Source organism: Neocloeon triangulifer, unplaced genomic scaffold (assembly GCF_031216515.1).
Source record: "Neocloeon triangulifer isolate White Clay Creek 2 clone unplaced genomic scaffold, ASM3121651v1 ptg000014l, whole genome shotgun sequence".
NCBI lineage: Eukaryota > Metazoa > Arthropoda > Insecta > Ephemeroptera > Baetidae > Neocloeon > Neocloeon triangulifer.
Window position 1 is genome coordinate 2,547,750 of NW_026775556.1, and position 14,183 is coordinate 2,561,932.

Genomic DNA, 14,183 nt, shown 5'->3' on the forward strand with positions numbered 1-14,183 from the left:
ATCCCGCCAAACATACAGTTGGTAGCTCTTAACAATTGTCCAATAGAAGATCATCATGATCACCAGTCCGACCAATCAGTGATTTTGCAATGTGATGACTCAAATGCAGCTGATTTTGATTATTTTATCGTATTTTATAATATTTTACGACAAGGCAAGTTGGAAACTGCTTAATTTCCCTTTTCTTATTCCTTTTTTTGGCTTTTTATCAGTTGAATGTTGCGTTAATAGCGTTTTATCACTTTTGCAGACGCGGGGCGACATTTCACTCTGCATCATTCACCTTTGAAGCACAAAACCCTTGAGTGATCGCCGTGGCAAATGCGACCGCAACTAAAAAGACCTTCAAATGGATGAAACTAAATAACCATTGCATTTCTTAATATTCCTCCGCAAAGACCCAGTAGAAGATTGACAGAGATGGACTCACCAGCCTCACTAATGGACGTCCCGCTGGGAATCAGGACGGTTCAGTGGATTTCTCGGAAGTGCTGCCCTTCCGTCAGAATCAACAAGCCCATCTGGTGTTTATTATTATTATTATTTTTTATGTCAACGAAATTCATTTGAAAAATCATCAATTTATATTAATTAATTGATTTTTTTATAGCTATCGCTTCCTGGTCCTGATCCTGACCTATCTTGCTTACACGTCTTACCACTTGTCGAGAAAACCCATCAGCGTAGTCAAAGCAGTTCTCAATCAAAACTGCAGCAGTTTAGAACCACCTCCTGGTGTATTTGTAAACTCGACCAACAAAAACAACTGGTGTGATTGGGCACCTTTTGGTAAATTCCAACTTAATTTTATTTTGGATAATTTACATATAATTTTTTTTTCAAATTCAGACGGCCAAAATGCCTCTGCACTTCTCGGAACTTTGGACTCTGCCTTTTTATTTGCCTATGCTGCAGCTATGTTTGTTAGGTAAACAGGAACTCATATTTTTAGAAGCTAAACACTTATGGAAGTTGATTTTAGTGGCTTTGTAGCAGAAAGAGTGAACCTAAGATATTTCCTTTCGCTTGGGATGATATTTTCGGGCATATTTTGCTATATGTTTGGAATCGCCTATTCATACAATATTCACAGTATTTCATATTTGATCACTGTTCAGGTGAGTTTTGAAATTTTTGTTCCAATTGAATATCATTTCCATTTTATTTCCTAGGTCTTGGGCGGCATTGCTCAAACTACAGGTTGGCCTGGTGTGGTCACTGTGGTGGGAAACTGGTTTGGAGAAGGGAAAAGAGGTGCACTAATTTTTTCAAATTTTGGTTTATAGAAATTTTTTCTATTAATAAAAATACTTTAGGTTTGATTTTTGGCATCTGGAACTCTCACACTTCAGTGGGCAACATTCTTGGCTCTCTGGTGGCCGGCAGCTTTGTGGACTCGGACTGGGCCCTCTCCTTTTTTGTCCCGGCCTTAATCATGGCTGGCGTCGGTTTCATCATTTTCCTCTTTCTACCTGCTGAACCCATCGAAGTTGGATGTCCTCCCCCTGAGAGGCCAGGCAGCAGAGTAAGCAACTGGATTAATTAGGCTTTGTGCTCTTCCACACATGCACTTGCTAATAATTTTTTTTCAACACCACACCGGAGCGCATGTTGCGAAATCTGAAGGCTGATTATCTCGTTGCAGGTCAACAGCCAGTACCGCCTCCTTTTACCCAATTCCATGCATGCTGCTAGCAGCTCCCCCGTAATTACATTTTATTTTTTCAAATTTTTAGCTTTATGCACACTTTCAGTTTTTATTTTTCACTCAAACTTTTTTCAATTTCTCACTTTACCTCACTCACAATCAGTCGGTGCAGCAGAGGAGCTACAGGAGGATCGTCAACCCTTCCAACGTCAGCTCTGAAGAGGTGACTTCTGACAGTGAAGCTGAAACGCAACCTGAGGCTGATGTGAGGGAAATAATGTGTTATAATATTTTGTTTCCACTGTTTGTATGTTCTAGGAGTCAAATTTAAAAGACGACAATGCGCTAATTTTTGAGCCCAAAGCCATCACCTTTTTCCAAGCGCTCAGTATTCCAGTAATAAAATTGATTCTTTAAAATATTAATTGATATACAAATATAATGTCTTCTAGGGAGTAATTGAGTTCAGCTTGAGTTTGTTCTTTGCAAAACTCGTCAGTTACACATTCCTTTACTGGCTGCCCCTTTACATACATAACGCCTGTAAGTAATTAAGGATTGTGTTTACTTTGATTTCACCAAAAATGCTTTTTAGCCGGGGCTGGAGCAGAAATGAGCGCAGATATTTCTGCAATATTTGACATTGGTGGAATATTTGGCGGAATTGCGGCAGGTGCCATAAGTGACTCATCGGGAATGAGTGCCACAACGTGTGCTGTGATGCTGATCCTTGCAGTGCCGTCCGTAAGGATTGAAATTTAAGCCTAATAATATTATTTATAAAACTCAAATTCCTCTAGCTTTTTGCCTACGAAATTTGGGGTAATCTTGGCTTGAGGATTTCTGTTCCTCTCCTGATTGTGACCGGCGCCCTCGTCAATGGCCCTTACTCCCTTATCACCACTGCCGTTTCGGCCCAGTTGGGAACACATCCCTCTCTGGAGGGGAGCAGCAAGGCTCTGGCCACAGTCACTGCCATTATTGACGGAACTGGTTCAATTGGAGCAGCTGTGGGTCCACTTCTGGCTGGTGTGATTTCTTCGACTGGTTGGAAAAATGTATTCTATATGCTCATGATCTCGGACGTTCTGGCTCTTGTGGTTAGTATCCCATATTTTAATCAATTCTAAGCTGATTTTACTACTTTAGTTGTTGGGACGCTTGGTGCTCATGGAGATGCGCAATTGGCTTAGAACAAGGGCTGCCTTGCAGAGACCTCACTCAGGAGGAGACTGGAGCTCCTGACAAGAACTGACATAGACCAGATTTTTAATATTTAAGAAATTTCAACGCAAAAGTGGCTTTTAATTGCCTTTCTACTAATATGATTGTGAAAACTGGGAAAGCTTATATGAAATGTTTTCTGTCAGAATTTTAGGTTGTTTTATCTTTTGTCACTCTAGCTGTGGAATATTTGTCTCTGCTTATGACTCTGCCGTAAATAATATAATATATTGTGACGGTCAATGTAGAGCCTATTTTATTATTTTTACTTACAAGAAGGCTTGATGTGTAATTTTGATATTTGCAAATTTATCTTTAAATAATGATACAATAATTAAGAGAACTTCTAGTTTACCAATAATATGAGATAATTTATATGAATAATCTTCAATTACGCTCAATGTATATTAAACGATTTCTTGTTAAATAAAATTTTTATTGCCTGAAAAAAGTAATTTTATATTTTTAATTATTTTAATATATAAGCACTATTTGATATTTATGTGTAAAATTTTTTTCATAATAATTATACTGTTTTATTCATTCGTCCTGTGTGTATATTGTGTCAAAAAATGATAATTCAAAATTTTTATTATACATACAATATGGACAAATAAACAACAATAAAAATGAGAGCTGATCAGCCCAAACCTATGTTTTAAATTAAAAATAGCAAAACTCTAAACTGAAGTGCATCATTTATCATTTACTTTTTGGTCTTTTTGCATCAATTAGAACGAAAATTTTATTCCACAATAATACATAAGCACAATAAAAATATATTTATATATATGTATTTATGCCATTCTGCATCTTGTGAGAATTTTATCAAGTTGGTATCACTTATTCAACATGGTTTCCATGTAAACAGCACATTTGACCGTCGCCGTCAATCCTGCCTCGTCTGCAAGGCATTCCCTCACCAGTTGTAGATCTTCGGAAGCATTTTAACTCTGGAATATATTCCGTAGAGTTTCCTCTCCGCATCCATACCTAGCTCAGGATGGAGAAAGGTAATTTAGCAATTATTTCCTCATCTAAAATGACCATTAAAAACGTTATCTTTTGGCTGATAGGTGTCGAAGAAGCGCTTTCTCCAAACTCCGGGGAAAACTCAAACAGCAGCAAAATATCTGCCGATAATAATAGGTTAATTTTTTTATCCCTTCATAGTCAAATAGAAAATTCATTTTGTATTAATTCAATTCATTATTCAATTAGGCATGCTTCGAGGTCTCCCAAATCTGCCAACAGTTCTCCAGCAGTTTCGCGAAATGGATCTGTGTCTCCGGCTGGATCGAGGAACGCTTCAAAATCTCCTTCTCGATCGCGCAGTGCCTCGCCAGAAAATATAAAATCACCAGCCTCGGAAAAGTGATGACTTTCCTATTATAAATTTACAAACATGAAGATAACCTAATTTTTTTTTCAAAGGTCAAACGAGCGTGGCTCATCTTCACCGATGAGGTCGCCACAAGGCTCTGAAACCTCCAGGAAGAATGGTGGAGAATCGCCTCCAAGCAGGCAAGGATCAGCATCTCCAAGGTCATCAAGGAAAGGCTCGGCTTCACCAGCTGCATCCAACAGGTCAAGATCCGGCTCGCGATCACCCTCTGGATCAAGGAAAGGTTCTGTAGCTGGCTCAAGAGCCTCATCTCCTAAGTCGCCGAGTGGATCTCAGCGGGGCTCACCAGCTCCTTCTAGGTCGCGATCCCACTCAGGTTCCAGGGCGTCCCGATCTCGCAGCAGGTCAGCTAGTGGTTCCAGAAAGGGCTCTCGATCCCCAAGTGGTTCTAGGAAGGGATCAAGATCACCGAGTGGTTCAAGAAAAGGGTCTAGGTCTAGGAGTGGTTCAAGGCGGTCCGCTTCACCTGCTGGATCAAGGAAGAACTCAAGGTCACCCTCTGGCTCTAGGTCCAGGTCTAGATCTGCTAGTGGTTCCCGTCGTGGCTCAAGATCAAGGTCAGGCTCACGCCGAAGCTCTAGGAGCAGGTCAGCCTCGTCTAGAAGAAGCTCACGGAAAGGTTCAAGATCTAGGTCTGGATCTCGAGCCAGGTCGGGCTCTCGCCATGGATCAAGATCACCCTCGGGCTCGAGAAAAGGCTCAAGGTCCCGTTCAAGGTCTGCCTCGGGTTCAAGGAGGTCACGGTCTGGATCAAGGCGCAGTTCAAGATCAAGGTTAGTGCCAAATAACAAATTTGCGATGATTCATATATTATATGTATTTATTTTTGCCATCACTAATTTAAGGTCTGGTTCACGCTCTCGTTCTGGATCTCGTCGTAGCTCTCGCTCTAAATCTGGCAGCAGATCCAGATCTCGTTCAAGGTCTGGTAGCCGCCGTTCTAGATCAGGCTCTCGGTCTAGATCAAGGTCTCGTTCAGGCGCAGGTAAAAATCCCCCAAATTTAAAATTTCATTTAATTGGAAGATAACGGAAAATTAAGTTAAAATTTGTTTGAATTTTTTTAATAGTCTTATCTTTGGACTGGCATTTTTTTTTTGCACCTCATAATTTATTTTCATTAATGATTCTTCACAGAGTCTGAAATCGAAGAGAGGCGGTCGGTTGTGGACTCGGATGAGGAGGGAGGCATTTCTGTTGGCAAGAAGAAACGGAAGCGTCAGGCCTTGAGTGATGATGAAGCGCCACAACCAGAGGCTGCAGGCGCTGAGGAAGGAGAACAGGAAAAAGTGGAGGCTCCCGCAGTTGCTGCAGATTCAGACTCAGACGAAGGTCCAATTGATGACAGTGGAAGAGATACAGGTCTCTCAGATTTTGAGATCATGCTGCTGAGGAAGAAAGAGGAAGGGGGTCGAAAGAGACGGCGGAGAGACATAGAAATCATTAATGACAATGATGACATGATTGCACAACTGTTGTCCGACATGAGATACGCGGCAGAAGAAGACCGCATGCTGAACATGGCCAAAAAACCAGCGACCAAGAAAATCGCCATGCTTCCCAAGGCTCTTTCCCAGATCAAGAAAAGAGACCTCCAGTTGGCCTTTGTAGAACATAACATGCTGGCCATCCTCACTGAATGGCTGGCGCCAATGCCGGACAAATCACTCCCAGCACCAAAAATCAGAACTGAAGTTCTTCGGCTTCTTCGAGAAGTAAATTTTAACTCTAATGTACGGTTAAAGATGTTGATTTAAAATTATTCTTGCAGTTTCCATCTGTTGACCAGCAAACATTGAAGCAGGCGGGAATTGGAAAGGCAGTTATGTATTTGTACAAACATCCAAAGGAAACAAAGGAGAATAGAATCATTGCTGGAAAACTAATCAACGAATGGGCCAGACCGATCTTCAACGTCTCTGCAGACTTCAAAGGTTTGATTTTCGCAACACAAAGTATATGAAATTTAATTTATTTTCTTAATAGCAATGTCAAAAGAGGAACGTGAGCAGAGAGATTTGGACCAGCGTCCCAAGAGGCGCCGGGCTTCAGACTATGACGGAGGTGAGGGCCCGTCGAAAGAAGAACAGACAATTGGAATGAAGGGGGATGGAAATACTCTCAAGCCAGGAGACCCTGGTTGGGTGCCTAGAGCTCGTGTGCCAATGCCATCAACAAAAGATTATGTCGTCAGGCCCAAGTGGAAAGTTGACACCGATATAAGCAGAGTATGAATGAAATATTTCAAGGCGCGGGAAAAATTAATTTAAATATTTTTACAGACAACCAAAAAGCAGATGAATAGATTTGAAAAGCACCTGAAAAATTTCCAAGACATGAAGAGGAATAAAGAGGCTAAACGAGCTATAGATATTTCCATCGAGGGCAGGAAAATGGCACTATAGAGTATTCTTGTGATTTTCCTATCATCACAAAGGCTGCAAATTATTAGCTTTTAAGTTTTAATGCATGCATAAATTAATTAAGCAGGCTGAAGTATTTTAAAGAATGTGCTTTGCCGCCGTGCAATCTATAAATAAATATCTTTGTATTTGAAGGATTTATTTTTTTGCTTTTAATCTATAAAATAAAAATGGGCGGATGATATACATTTTATGATTAAAAGTAACTTTTTTTTAGATAATTGAATCTTTATTAAACGTTAATATTTTTTAAATTAATATTGAATAATTGTTTTCTATTTCTTTAAAGAGGAGGATCAGGAGGCACAAGTGTAGGGAATCCAAATGATGACCAAAGACCGTTGGCTGTTGAAACAAGTTCGATAATTTGCTCTCCCATAAATTCTCTGGATGAAATGTTCTGTGAAATATAATTTTACTTGTTGAATTTTTTCAAACTAAAACTCACGCTTAGGTTGCCTCTGATTACTGGCAAACCATGCTTTGCTGCACTCTGGAAAACAGCTTCGTAGCTTACGGAACTATTTGAAGATTGCAGTTCAACGGGCAAAACTAACGCCACTTTTGATCCCTAAAACATATTTACTTTGGCAACCGAAATTCAAGTTAAATAAGAAACTCACCAATCGGTAGTGTTGGTCTATTAAACTCAGTTGAGTTTCAAATATGTCCGAGATAATATTCAAGAACCGATCTCTTAAATCATGCACCAAAATGATGTAGTCAAAGCTCAGATCGATCTCTTGCTGAATCAGGACGGCGATATTTTGCACCAAATGAATTTCAAAGACGTCGCCAATTTTATTACTCATTTCGATCATTGCCTCCCTCACATTTTCGCAAAGCTCTTTCTTTCCAACTAGCTGCAACAATGTTAGTAAAATTGAAATTGAGTTTTCATGAGTGCAACTTTATTCATACCAAAATGTGGATTCGAAAATCAATGTAATTTTTGCTGGCGTACTTGATGCAAGACATTATTCTGTTATTTCAGGGATTTACCTGCATAAAAACCAACCGCAAAGTAACATTAAATTTGGTATTTTAGATTTATTATGACAGTTCCATCCATAACAGATGATTTTAACGCGCCTTTTGATGAAAAAGTGTTGGCCTGTTGGGGGAAGAGGGGAGAGGATTTAGAGGGGAGGGGCTTGCAGAATTGTTATTTTAAAGACAATACTGCCATCTAGTGGAAGGTCGTGCGTTGGGAGATTTTGCTATGCAGATTTTGCTGTTTTTCTTGTGCTTTCTCAATTAAACGTGTTTTGTAGCAAAAGTTTGGAAAAAATATTTGACTTTAAACATTTTTGTTCAACGATAGGAGCAGCTTAAGAACTTATCGTTGAAAAATCACAGTAAAAATGTTTAAATTCGTCGGAGTTTGCTCTAATATTTTCTCAACTTTCTCAGGTCTGTAATTAATTTTACAATACATTTTTATCGGTTTGAAGATAATGGCTGGACTGACAATTCACTTTTATTTCAGAACCGATTATTCGGAATGCTAGCTCGCTGTTCCGGATGCACAGGACCGGTCCTTTATTCAAAATCAGGCCTCCAAGACAGCCTTTGGATGGGAAGCCAATGGCCAAGGGTCTTGTCCTTCGAACCCTGATCAAAAAGCCAAAGAAGCCGAATTCCGCCAACAGGAAGTGCGCCCTGGTTCGACTAAGCACGGGTAAAGAAATGGTGGCCTACATCCCTGGAGAGGGTCACAACTTGCAAGAACACAACGTGGTGCTAGTGCGGTGCGGTCGAACCAACGATTTGCCTGGTGTCAAAATCAAGTGCATTCGAGGGAAATATGATCTAGCACATGTGATTAAAAAGACAAATTAGATTTTAAAATGTTATGATAAAATATCTAGTGATCATTAAAAAAATTAAAATACAATCGCTTTAAGTGAGCATTTTTATTAGCAATCATTTTTGGATTCAAGTCATCTAGTATATAGTTATATATAGCGTGTATATGTTTCTCCTGTCAAATTCTAAAGGCCGCTTGCCTCAGCTACAAATTACTATCAAAATAATCGATATCACATCATTATTCTGTCATGACAACAATAATTAATCCAGCATAATATATATTACAAAATTTGAAAGCTGCAGAGTGATAAATTTTTCCTCAAACATTCTAATATTCATCCGTATAAGACTAATTGTAAGAGAAAAAACAGTAATTATTGTAAACGTAAAAAGCAGGGTGGTTAAGAACTAATCATTAAAGGCATTAAAATAACTTGAAACTGACAAACTGACCATCTTCACTAACGAAACTGAGAGAACATTTCAAGAGGCTATCACGATAAATCTTCCACTCTTCCAATCATTCCAAACAGTCTAAGTAAAAATTATCACAATCTTAATAGATAACTGCTTTAACATTATTGCTAAAAAATCTTTACAAAATAAATAATAAAGCAATTGATTTTAACTTGAAGTAACAATGTTGCGCAGATCCGGGGCAGAAAGAGGGATCCTACAGTTAGGGCATTTCCTGTCCGGGAACTGAAATAATTATCAATTTCTATACATTTGAAGTTAAATTTAGGTAGCGCAATATACCTGAATCAATCTCTTGGCGCATATAATGTGAAACTCATGACCACATTCAAGAACTAAGCTTTTCTTGATGATGTCGTCAAGGCAAATGCTGCACTCCTCGCTCCTCTTGTTTTCGATTTCGGCTCGGTCTTCTTTCTTGATCGGTTCCCAACAAACAACGCACACCTCAGGACACTCCTAGAAACAGAAATTGTAGTTGAAATATAAAATTGGTTGAGGCTCTATATAAGAATTGACACAATAATTAAAAATCTAGAATAATTGTGTTGGCGATCCAATAGGATTTTTTTTTAAACTTATTAAATAAAAAAATACTGAATCTTTCAATTTACCGGAGCCATGTCATCTCCATGCAGGTTCATGAGGCAGGCCTTGTGATATGTATGGGTGCAGGGCAAAGTCAACATCTCGCCTCTCTTCTGGCACACTTCACATTTCCTCCTGCAACACAATTCAATCAGATTCAATAAAATTTTTAAACTTTTTGGCAACGGCTTTCCATTTTTTTTTTTTTTTTTTTTCAAAAAGTACATATATATGTACTTAAAAATATACATACTGCCTGTGTCGGCTGGAGGTATTTGAGCCGTTCCCTGAGGACCTGTCCCTCTGCCTGTAGCGATTTGGTGCCGTCCCGTTGAATGTAGCATACAGGGTGACAGCGATCGCGGCGATGGCTCCGAGTGCCAAGGCGGCGAACGTGTACTGCGGAAGGACCATCTTGCCCTGAGGAGGGAGGATGCCTGGCTTAACCAGCCGTTAATTGGAATTCATTCGAAAATTGTTATTCCTAAAAGCACCAATTTTGCGTTCCAAGTATGTGACGCAGGGAGTGTGTTATTATCAGACATCAGACTTCAAAGATATAAATAGAGGACAGGCAGCGTTTAAGCGAATGGGATACAGAAACCTGCCATGATACAAGAGCGCTGTTTTCAAATCGAGGCGCGCACCAGAGATTTTTGAATTGAGAATTTGTCTTGAAGAACTATATCAATGAAATGTGTTAATTTATATAATTTTTATATAATATCAAGATAATGATCAATGGCGAATCTGCCGAATCTCACTGCCGATTATTCAAAAACGGTTTAGAGGAATCAAACACCATCATTTTTTGATTTGGCAATTTAGAAATTTTCATTACTGGATACTATATTTTAATGATTGCTTTTCACACAATATAGCAGAATTTTCATTTTTTTTTTGTTGGAGGCGTTAATTAATATATATTCTATAACATGACAATATTAGTTATATAATTTAATTAAGCGTGATCACCCTTTGTAATTAGTGCAAAATCTATATGTACTCCTGTTCACTTCTCAGTCATAGAAAGCTTCAGGATTTGTTCCATAATGCGATCCTCCTCTTCTTTCTGCCGCGCGCTCTGGTCCTGTTCCTGCTGCGACAACAGGAGAGCCAGTTGCAGGTCTGGATCAAGGCCTTCAGCTCCGTCCGGAGGCTCCCTGCTCTGTGGCGGGGACGAGGATCCAGCAAGGTGTGCCAAACTAGCTTGAATAGCCCTACACAAGCACACAAGTGAAATTCGAGAAAAGCTACAAGCCTTCTAATGATGATGAAACTTTAATTAGTGTAATTTGGTAAAATCATGAATAGGGGTTATTCAAATTTAAGAAATACAAAAATGGAAAAAGCAGCATTTTGGAAATATTTTAGCTTAGAAAATCAACGATAGCGCCTGGGAGTTTCAGGGGCAGAGGAGGGTCGGGCAGGGGATTTTGGCACTTGCAACGAGAACCGTCTCAAATTTGGGCTGTTGCTTGCCGATTGTCTGAGGCATGATAAAATTTATATTATCCATTTCAGATTCAACTGAGAAAGTTATACCTTTGCAATTGTCTTTCCTCTTCTGCTTGCAAGGTGTTCAACGGGGCAGGTTGGGAGTGTCGACGATCACTTTTCAAAGCTTCCCAAATGTCCACCTGAATTCAAAATTTAATATTTTTTTTTTTTTTTCAACAAAGTCTAAATAATTTTACTTCATCGCCCTCAGTTCCTGAATCCAAGAGGCTCTGCTGAATGGCAAACTGGAGGAGCTCATCTTCATCCTCCATGCTGAACTGTCTACGGCCGTCTCCTCCTTGTGGAACATAGCCTGGTGGTGGCTCAAAACATGACTCGTTCAAAACACAGCTCAAATTATCTTCATCACCAACACGGCTCACTCCGGGAATTTCTTCGTCCATGCCAAAAATGTTTCCAAACGTGATTCTGGCATTCAAAACGTGGAACAGTGGAATCTCTGTTTAAAGATAAAAAATTATTTGATTCCATTTGCATCAGATAATATTTAATTTACCAATTTTGACGGGGAAGCCAGCAGGTAGTTGCATTTGTATGAAATCCTTAAGTTTTGCAAAGTGTGTACTAGATATAGCCATGAGATCCACAATGGGCATGATTTGTTCTGGCAGAGTTAGAGGGTACTTTTCGGCAAGCCACAAGTTTGCCTAAAATGAAAAGCAAATTAAAATTGGTCTCATTCACAACTTGATATAAAATTACTCTAAACTTTTGGATCTTGGCATGAATTTCTTTTGGCCGCCCAATATCTTTGCCTTCGAGATCAATGGTCGAAAAGTAATCCTGGACAGAAATGTTGCATGGATTTCCTCTATATTTTACTTCCTCCTGTGAATAAAATATTATTGTTAGGGAATAAAATAAAATTTTAAACAGTCTACCACATGAATATCTTCAACAGGGGAATGTGTTCTCTCCTCAGTCTCAGCAATGCCGAGGAATGACTGCAGAGCTGTTTTGGGCATGTGAATTTTGGATTTGTCAGCTGCCGACAAATGCTCCATCCGAGTTTTCGTAACAAGCTCCACATTATTGGCTGAGAAGACTTTGCACTCGTGGCCGTTGACTTCCTCCAGCTTGTCAGCTCGCCAGCCCCAAATGCCGCTTTTGTTCCGTTCAAAGCTGATTTTCTCCGTGTCGATGTACGTGGTGACAATTGGAGTGGTCAGTCGAGAGCTGATGGCTCCTTCGCTCGGATGCAGACTCAGCAAGTCTTCTGGACTGATTATTTTCATTTGCTCACTGAAAACTTCTCTCTTCTCATGATCTACTTCAATCATCAGTGCAGAATCACCTGGTGAATTAGATTTTTTGTTTATATTTGGAGTTTTCAATATTTAATTATCTTCTTCAGCGGTAAAAAATAAAAGCAAAGCAGCTGGCCAACTACCAATCACCTGCCGCCAACAGCTTGAAAATATAGCTGCGGTCGCAACGAAGGACACGAGGAGTGGCCATTGCTTAAAAGACATGCACAAATGTTTCAAATAAAAATAGACTTTGGTTAGTTTTCTCCTTTACAATATGATTTGCTTGAAACTAAGCTTACTTTGTCCTTTGAAGATGTAGGTTTTGTCTCCTCTTTGCCAATTGGTGTGGTCAAAGCCCAGGAGGGTAGTGTCTATGCGGACATTGGAACCTTGCTTGTAAACCTTGTAAGTGTCACTAGGGCACATTCTTGACACCAATGGCACTGTAAAAAAATTAAGTAATTAAATAAGGTTATATATATTTTATATTAAATATATTCAGGGATTATTTTACTTCATTTTCATCCACTATTATCCACTTCATCTTACCCCAACTAGTGAATTCCCATTTCATTTCAACATAAAAGTCTGGAACATCCTTCAACTTTTGCAGTAGCTCAGGAACACCTCCAATTCTGCTGGAATACCTCTGAAAGTCTCTCTTTTCCAAGACCATTTGGAGCAAGTCGGGGTCTCCGGTTGCCGTTGCCTCTTGGACCACTAAAATATTTAATATATAAAATTATTTTTTTGAGAAAATTATTTATATACCAGTCCAGAATTCTCTGTTTTCGGTGTTAACATTTGCACCGTGGTTCAGAAGGACCCTCACTGACTCAAGGTGGCCAAGGGTGACGGCCAGCATGAGAGGCGATCGACCCCTTGGATCTCTTTTCTCCTTGTCTTCCTGCAGTTAAAATAGTTAATCAACGGTTGACATGTGCAGAAAAAAATTTTGCTTATCGGCTAAATGCGCGCTTTAAATTTTCCACCGTGCATAGCCAATGAGAGAATGATATAACAAAAAAGTAAAGTGGGGCGATAGTGCGGCTTCTTGTCATGATTCCAAATCATTTTTAGAGCTTCTCGCCCGAGAAGCAAAGCGACTGCTGAAAATTCGGCCATCACATTACTAAGACACTCTTTGAAATTAAGTGCAAAAAAAAACTGCTGAAAATAAAGCGTATGTAGATTTATTCAAAATTATGTAAAAAAACAAGATTGATAATTTAAGTGCAAATTTACACATGAGAAATTATTAAATAATTTTAAAAGCATAATAAACGGTGCAATTTACGCTTAAAAAGTTTACCAAAATTTTGCTTGCAAATTATATGCATAAAATGGCTTATCTAATCATACAAAAAATTGCAAAACTTTCATACAGTGGTGCAAAAAGTTAGCAAAAATTTGAAAGACCAAATTTCTGATCGCGAAGAGGGCAGATTTGATTATGAAAATAGTTTGATTTTCTCACCGTCTTTTTCTTAAGTGCTGCATCGAGCTGAGCGTACTCATTGTGCCAAACGTGCCAATGCAGAGGATACTGTCTCTTTATCGACTCGGTCATTAAAAATTATCTGCCTGCAGCAGCTCTTGACGACTGATGCGAAATTTGCCGGCGTTGCACCTGCGAAGTCTCAGCGGCTCCCACCTATACCGATCGGGGATGAATTTGTTTTGCTGTGTTTTTTATTGTCCCATTGCGACAACTCGACGTCGGAGAACTTGCATCGGAGGGTGGAATAAAAAAGAACTAAAAGAAGCAGGAAGAAGAAAGGAGGAGAGATTGATGAATCAGATCAGATGAAACTTCCATGACACTCCCCATGCTGC

The 14,183-nt window shown here is 39.3% G+C and overlaps 6 protein-coding genes across 11 annotated transcripts; 3 read left to right on the forward strand and 3 right to left on the reverse strand.

Moving 5' to 3' along the window:
• The first annotated feature begins 253 nt into the window (after window positions 1-253).
• Window positions 254-3,341, forward strand: LOC132201757 (glucose-6-phosphate exchanger SLC37A2). Of its 3 annotated transcripts, none has more exons than XM_059628196.1 (13): window positions 254-524; window positions 611-789; window positions 850-928; window positions 983-1,118; window positions 1,173-1,254; window positions 1,317-1,525; window positions 1,646-1,705; window positions 1,812-1,913; window positions 1,967-2,044; window positions 2,101-2,191; window positions 2,244-2,392; window positions 2,449-2,748; window positions 2,798-3,341. In XM_059628196.1, the coding sequence occupies exons 1-13, from the start codon at window positions 421-423 to the stop codon at window positions 2,891-2,893; spliced, it is 1,665 nt and encodes a 554-aa protein (XP_059484179.1). In that variant the 5' UTR covers window positions 254-420; the 3' UTR covers window positions 2,894-3,341. The 3 variants fall into 3 exon arrangements, with proteins under 3 accessions (XP_059484179.1, XP_059484180.1, XP_059484181.1); XM_059628197.1 differs by having other exon boundaries at window positions 1,821-1,913; XM_059628198.1 differs by lacking the exon at window positions 1,646-1,705.
• Window positions 3,342-3,729: 388 nt separating this feature from the next.
• LOC132201755 (IWS1-like protein) lies at window positions 3,730-6,840 on the forward strand. Its single transcript, XM_059628195.1, has 9 exons — window positions 3,730-3,885; window positions 3,949-4,021; window positions 4,094-4,246; window positions 4,307-5,050; window positions 5,123-5,262; window positions 5,414-5,991; window positions 6,048-6,210; window positions 6,263-6,504; window positions 6,559-6,840. The coding sequence occupies exons 1-9, from the start codon at window positions 3,876-3,878 to the stop codon at window positions 6,679-6,681; spliced, it is 2,226 nt and encodes a 741-aa protein (XP_059484178.1). The 5' UTR covers window positions 3,730-3,875; the 3' UTR covers window positions 6,682-6,840.
• A 75-nt stretch (window positions 6,841-6,915) lies between these two features.
• Window positions 6,916-7,813, reverse strand: LOC132201759 (uncharacterized). Of its 2 annotated transcripts, none has more exons than XM_059628202.1 (4): window positions 7,702-7,813; window positions 7,323-7,562; window positions 7,148-7,270; window positions 6,916-7,099 (listed from the first exon to the last, which is right to left on the reverse strand). In XM_059628202.1, the coding sequence occupies exons 1-4, from the start codon at window positions 7,705-7,707 to the stop codon at window positions 6,983-6,985; spliced, it is 486 nt and encodes a 161-aa protein (XP_059484185.1). In that variant the 5' UTR covers window positions 7,708-7,813; the 3' UTR covers window positions 6,916-6,982. The 2 variants fall into 2 exon arrangements, with proteins under 2 accessions (XP_059484185.1, XP_059484184.1); XM_059628201.1 differs by having other exon boundaries at window positions 7,621-7,807.
• Window positions 7,814-7,880: 67 nt separating this feature from the next.
• Window positions 7,881-8,599, forward strand: LOC132201761 (small ribosomal subunit protein uS12m). The gene is made up of 2 exons (XM_059628204.1): window positions 7,881-8,112; window positions 8,189-8,599. The coding sequence occupies exons 1-2, from the start codon at window positions 8,064-8,066 to the stop codon at window positions 8,539-8,541; spliced, it is 402 nt and encodes a 133-aa protein (XP_059484187.1). The 5' UTR covers window positions 7,881-8,063; the 3' UTR covers window positions 8,542-8,599.
• A 1-nt stretch (window position 8,600) lies between these two features.
• On the reverse strand, window positions 8,601-10,141 carry LOC132201760 (uncharacterized). Its single transcript, XM_059628203.1, has 4 exons — window positions 9,830-10,141; window positions 9,603-9,711; window positions 9,271-9,447; window positions 8,601-9,213 (listed from the first exon to the last, which is right to left on the reverse strand). Exons 1-4 carry the CDS (start codon window positions 9,988-9,990, stop codon window positions 9,136-9,138), a joined length of 525 nt encoding a protein of 174 aa, XP_059484186.1. The 5' UTR covers window positions 9,991-10,141; the 3' UTR covers window positions 8,601-9,135.
• Window positions 10,142-10,389: 248 nt separating this feature from the next.
• On the reverse strand, window positions 10,390-14,149 carry LOC132201779 (ankyrin repeat domain-containing protein 13D). Of its 3 annotated transcripts, none has more exons than XM_059628241.1 (11): window positions 13,825-14,148; window positions 13,119-13,254; window positions 12,897-13,067; window positions 12,647-12,790; window positions 12,495-12,557; window positions 11,979-12,391; window positions 11,800-11,925; window positions 11,594-11,744; window positions 11,274-11,536; window positions 11,122-11,216; window positions 10,390-10,796 (listed from the first exon to the last, which is right to left on the reverse strand). In XM_059628241.1, the coding sequence occupies exons 1-11, from the start codon at window positions 13,915-13,917 to the stop codon at window positions 10,589-10,591; spliced, it is 1,863 nt and encodes a 620-aa protein (XP_059484224.1). In that variant the 5' UTR covers window positions 13,918-14,148; the 3' UTR covers window positions 10,390-10,588. The 3 variants fall into 3 exon arrangements, with proteins under 3 accessions (XP_059484224.1, XP_059484225.1, XP_059484226.1); XM_059628243.1 differs by lacking the exon at window positions 10,390-10,796 and adding an exon at window positions 10,837-11,065 and having other exon boundaries at window positions 13,825-14,149; XM_059628242.1 differs by lacking the exon at window positions 12,495-12,557 and having other exon boundaries at window positions 13,825-14,145.
• Between the last annotated feature and the right edge of the window lie 34 nt (window positions 14,150-14,183).

Excerpts from the sequence above, each read along its gene's own strand:
- LOC132201757 (XM_059628196.1), top strand. The coding sequence starts at position 421 with ATGGACTCACCAGCCTCACTAATGGACGTCCCGCTGGGAATCAGGACG. Across the intron at positions 1,119-1,172 it reads CATATTTGATCACTGTTCAG|GTCTTGGGCGGCATTGCTCA; the intron begins GTGAGTTTTGAA and ends TTTATTTCCTAG. Across the intron at positions 2,045-2,100 it reads TCCAAGCGCTCAGTATTCCA|GGAGTAATTGAGTTCAGCTT; the intron begins GTAATAAAATTG and ends AATGTCTTCTAG.
- LOC132201755 (XM_059628195.1), top strand. Across the intron at positions 4,022-4,093 it reads ATATCTGCCGATAATAATAG|GCATGCTTCGAGGTCTCCCA; the intron begins GTTAATTTTTTT and ends TTATTCAATTAG. Across the intron at positions 5,263-5,413 it reads AAGGTCTCGTTCAGGCGCAG|AGTCTGAAATCGAAGAGAGG; the intron begins GTAAAAATCCCC and ends GATTCTTCACAG.
- LOC132201759 (XM_059628201.1), bottom strand. The coding sequence starts at position 7,677 with ATGTCTTGCATCAAGTACGCCAGCAAAAATTACATTGATTTTCGAATC. Across the intron at positions 7,271-7,322 it reads TAGACCAACACTACCGATTG|GGATCAAAAGTGGCGTTAGT; the intron begins GTGAGTTTCTTA and ends AATATGTTTTAG. Across the intron at positions 7,100-7,147 it reads TAATCAGAGGCAACCTAAGC|AACATTTCATCCAGAGAATT; the intron begins GTGAGTTTTAGT and ends TATATTTCACAG.
- LOC132201761 (XM_059628204.1), top strand. The coding sequence starts at position 8,064 with ATGTTTAAATTCGTCGGAGTTTGCTCTAATATTTTCTCAACTTTCTCA. Across the intron at positions 8,113-8,188 it reads TATTTTCTCAACTTTCTCAG|AACCGATTATTCGGAATGCT; the intron begins GTCTGTAATTAA and ends CTTTTATTTCAG.
- LOC132201760 (XM_059628203.1), bottom strand. The coding sequence starts at position 9,990 with ATGGTCCTTCCGCAGTACACGTTCGCCGCCTTGGCACTCGGAGCCATC. Across the intron at positions 9,712-9,829 it reads ACCTCCAGCCGACACAGGCA|GAGGAAATGTGAAGTGTGCC; the intron begins GTATGTATATTT and ends ATTGTGTTGCAG. Across the intron at positions 9,214-9,270 it reads GCGCCAAGAGATTGATTCAG|TTCCCGGACAGGAAATGCCC; the intron begins GTATATTGCGCT and ends TAATTATTTCAG.
- LOC132201779 (XM_059628241.1), bottom strand. The coding sequence starts at position 13,917 with ATGACCGAGTCGATAAAGAGACAGTATCCTCTGCATTGGCACGTTTGG. Across the intron at positions 11,745-11,799 it reads CCAAGATCCAAAAGTTTAGA|GCAAACTTGTGGCTTGCCGA; the intron begins GTAATTTTATAT and ends TTTTCATTTTAG. Across the intron at positions 11,537-11,593 it reads TGGCTTCCCCGTCAAAATTG|AGATTCCACTGTTCCACGTT; the intron begins GTAAATTAAATA and ends ATCTTTAAACAG.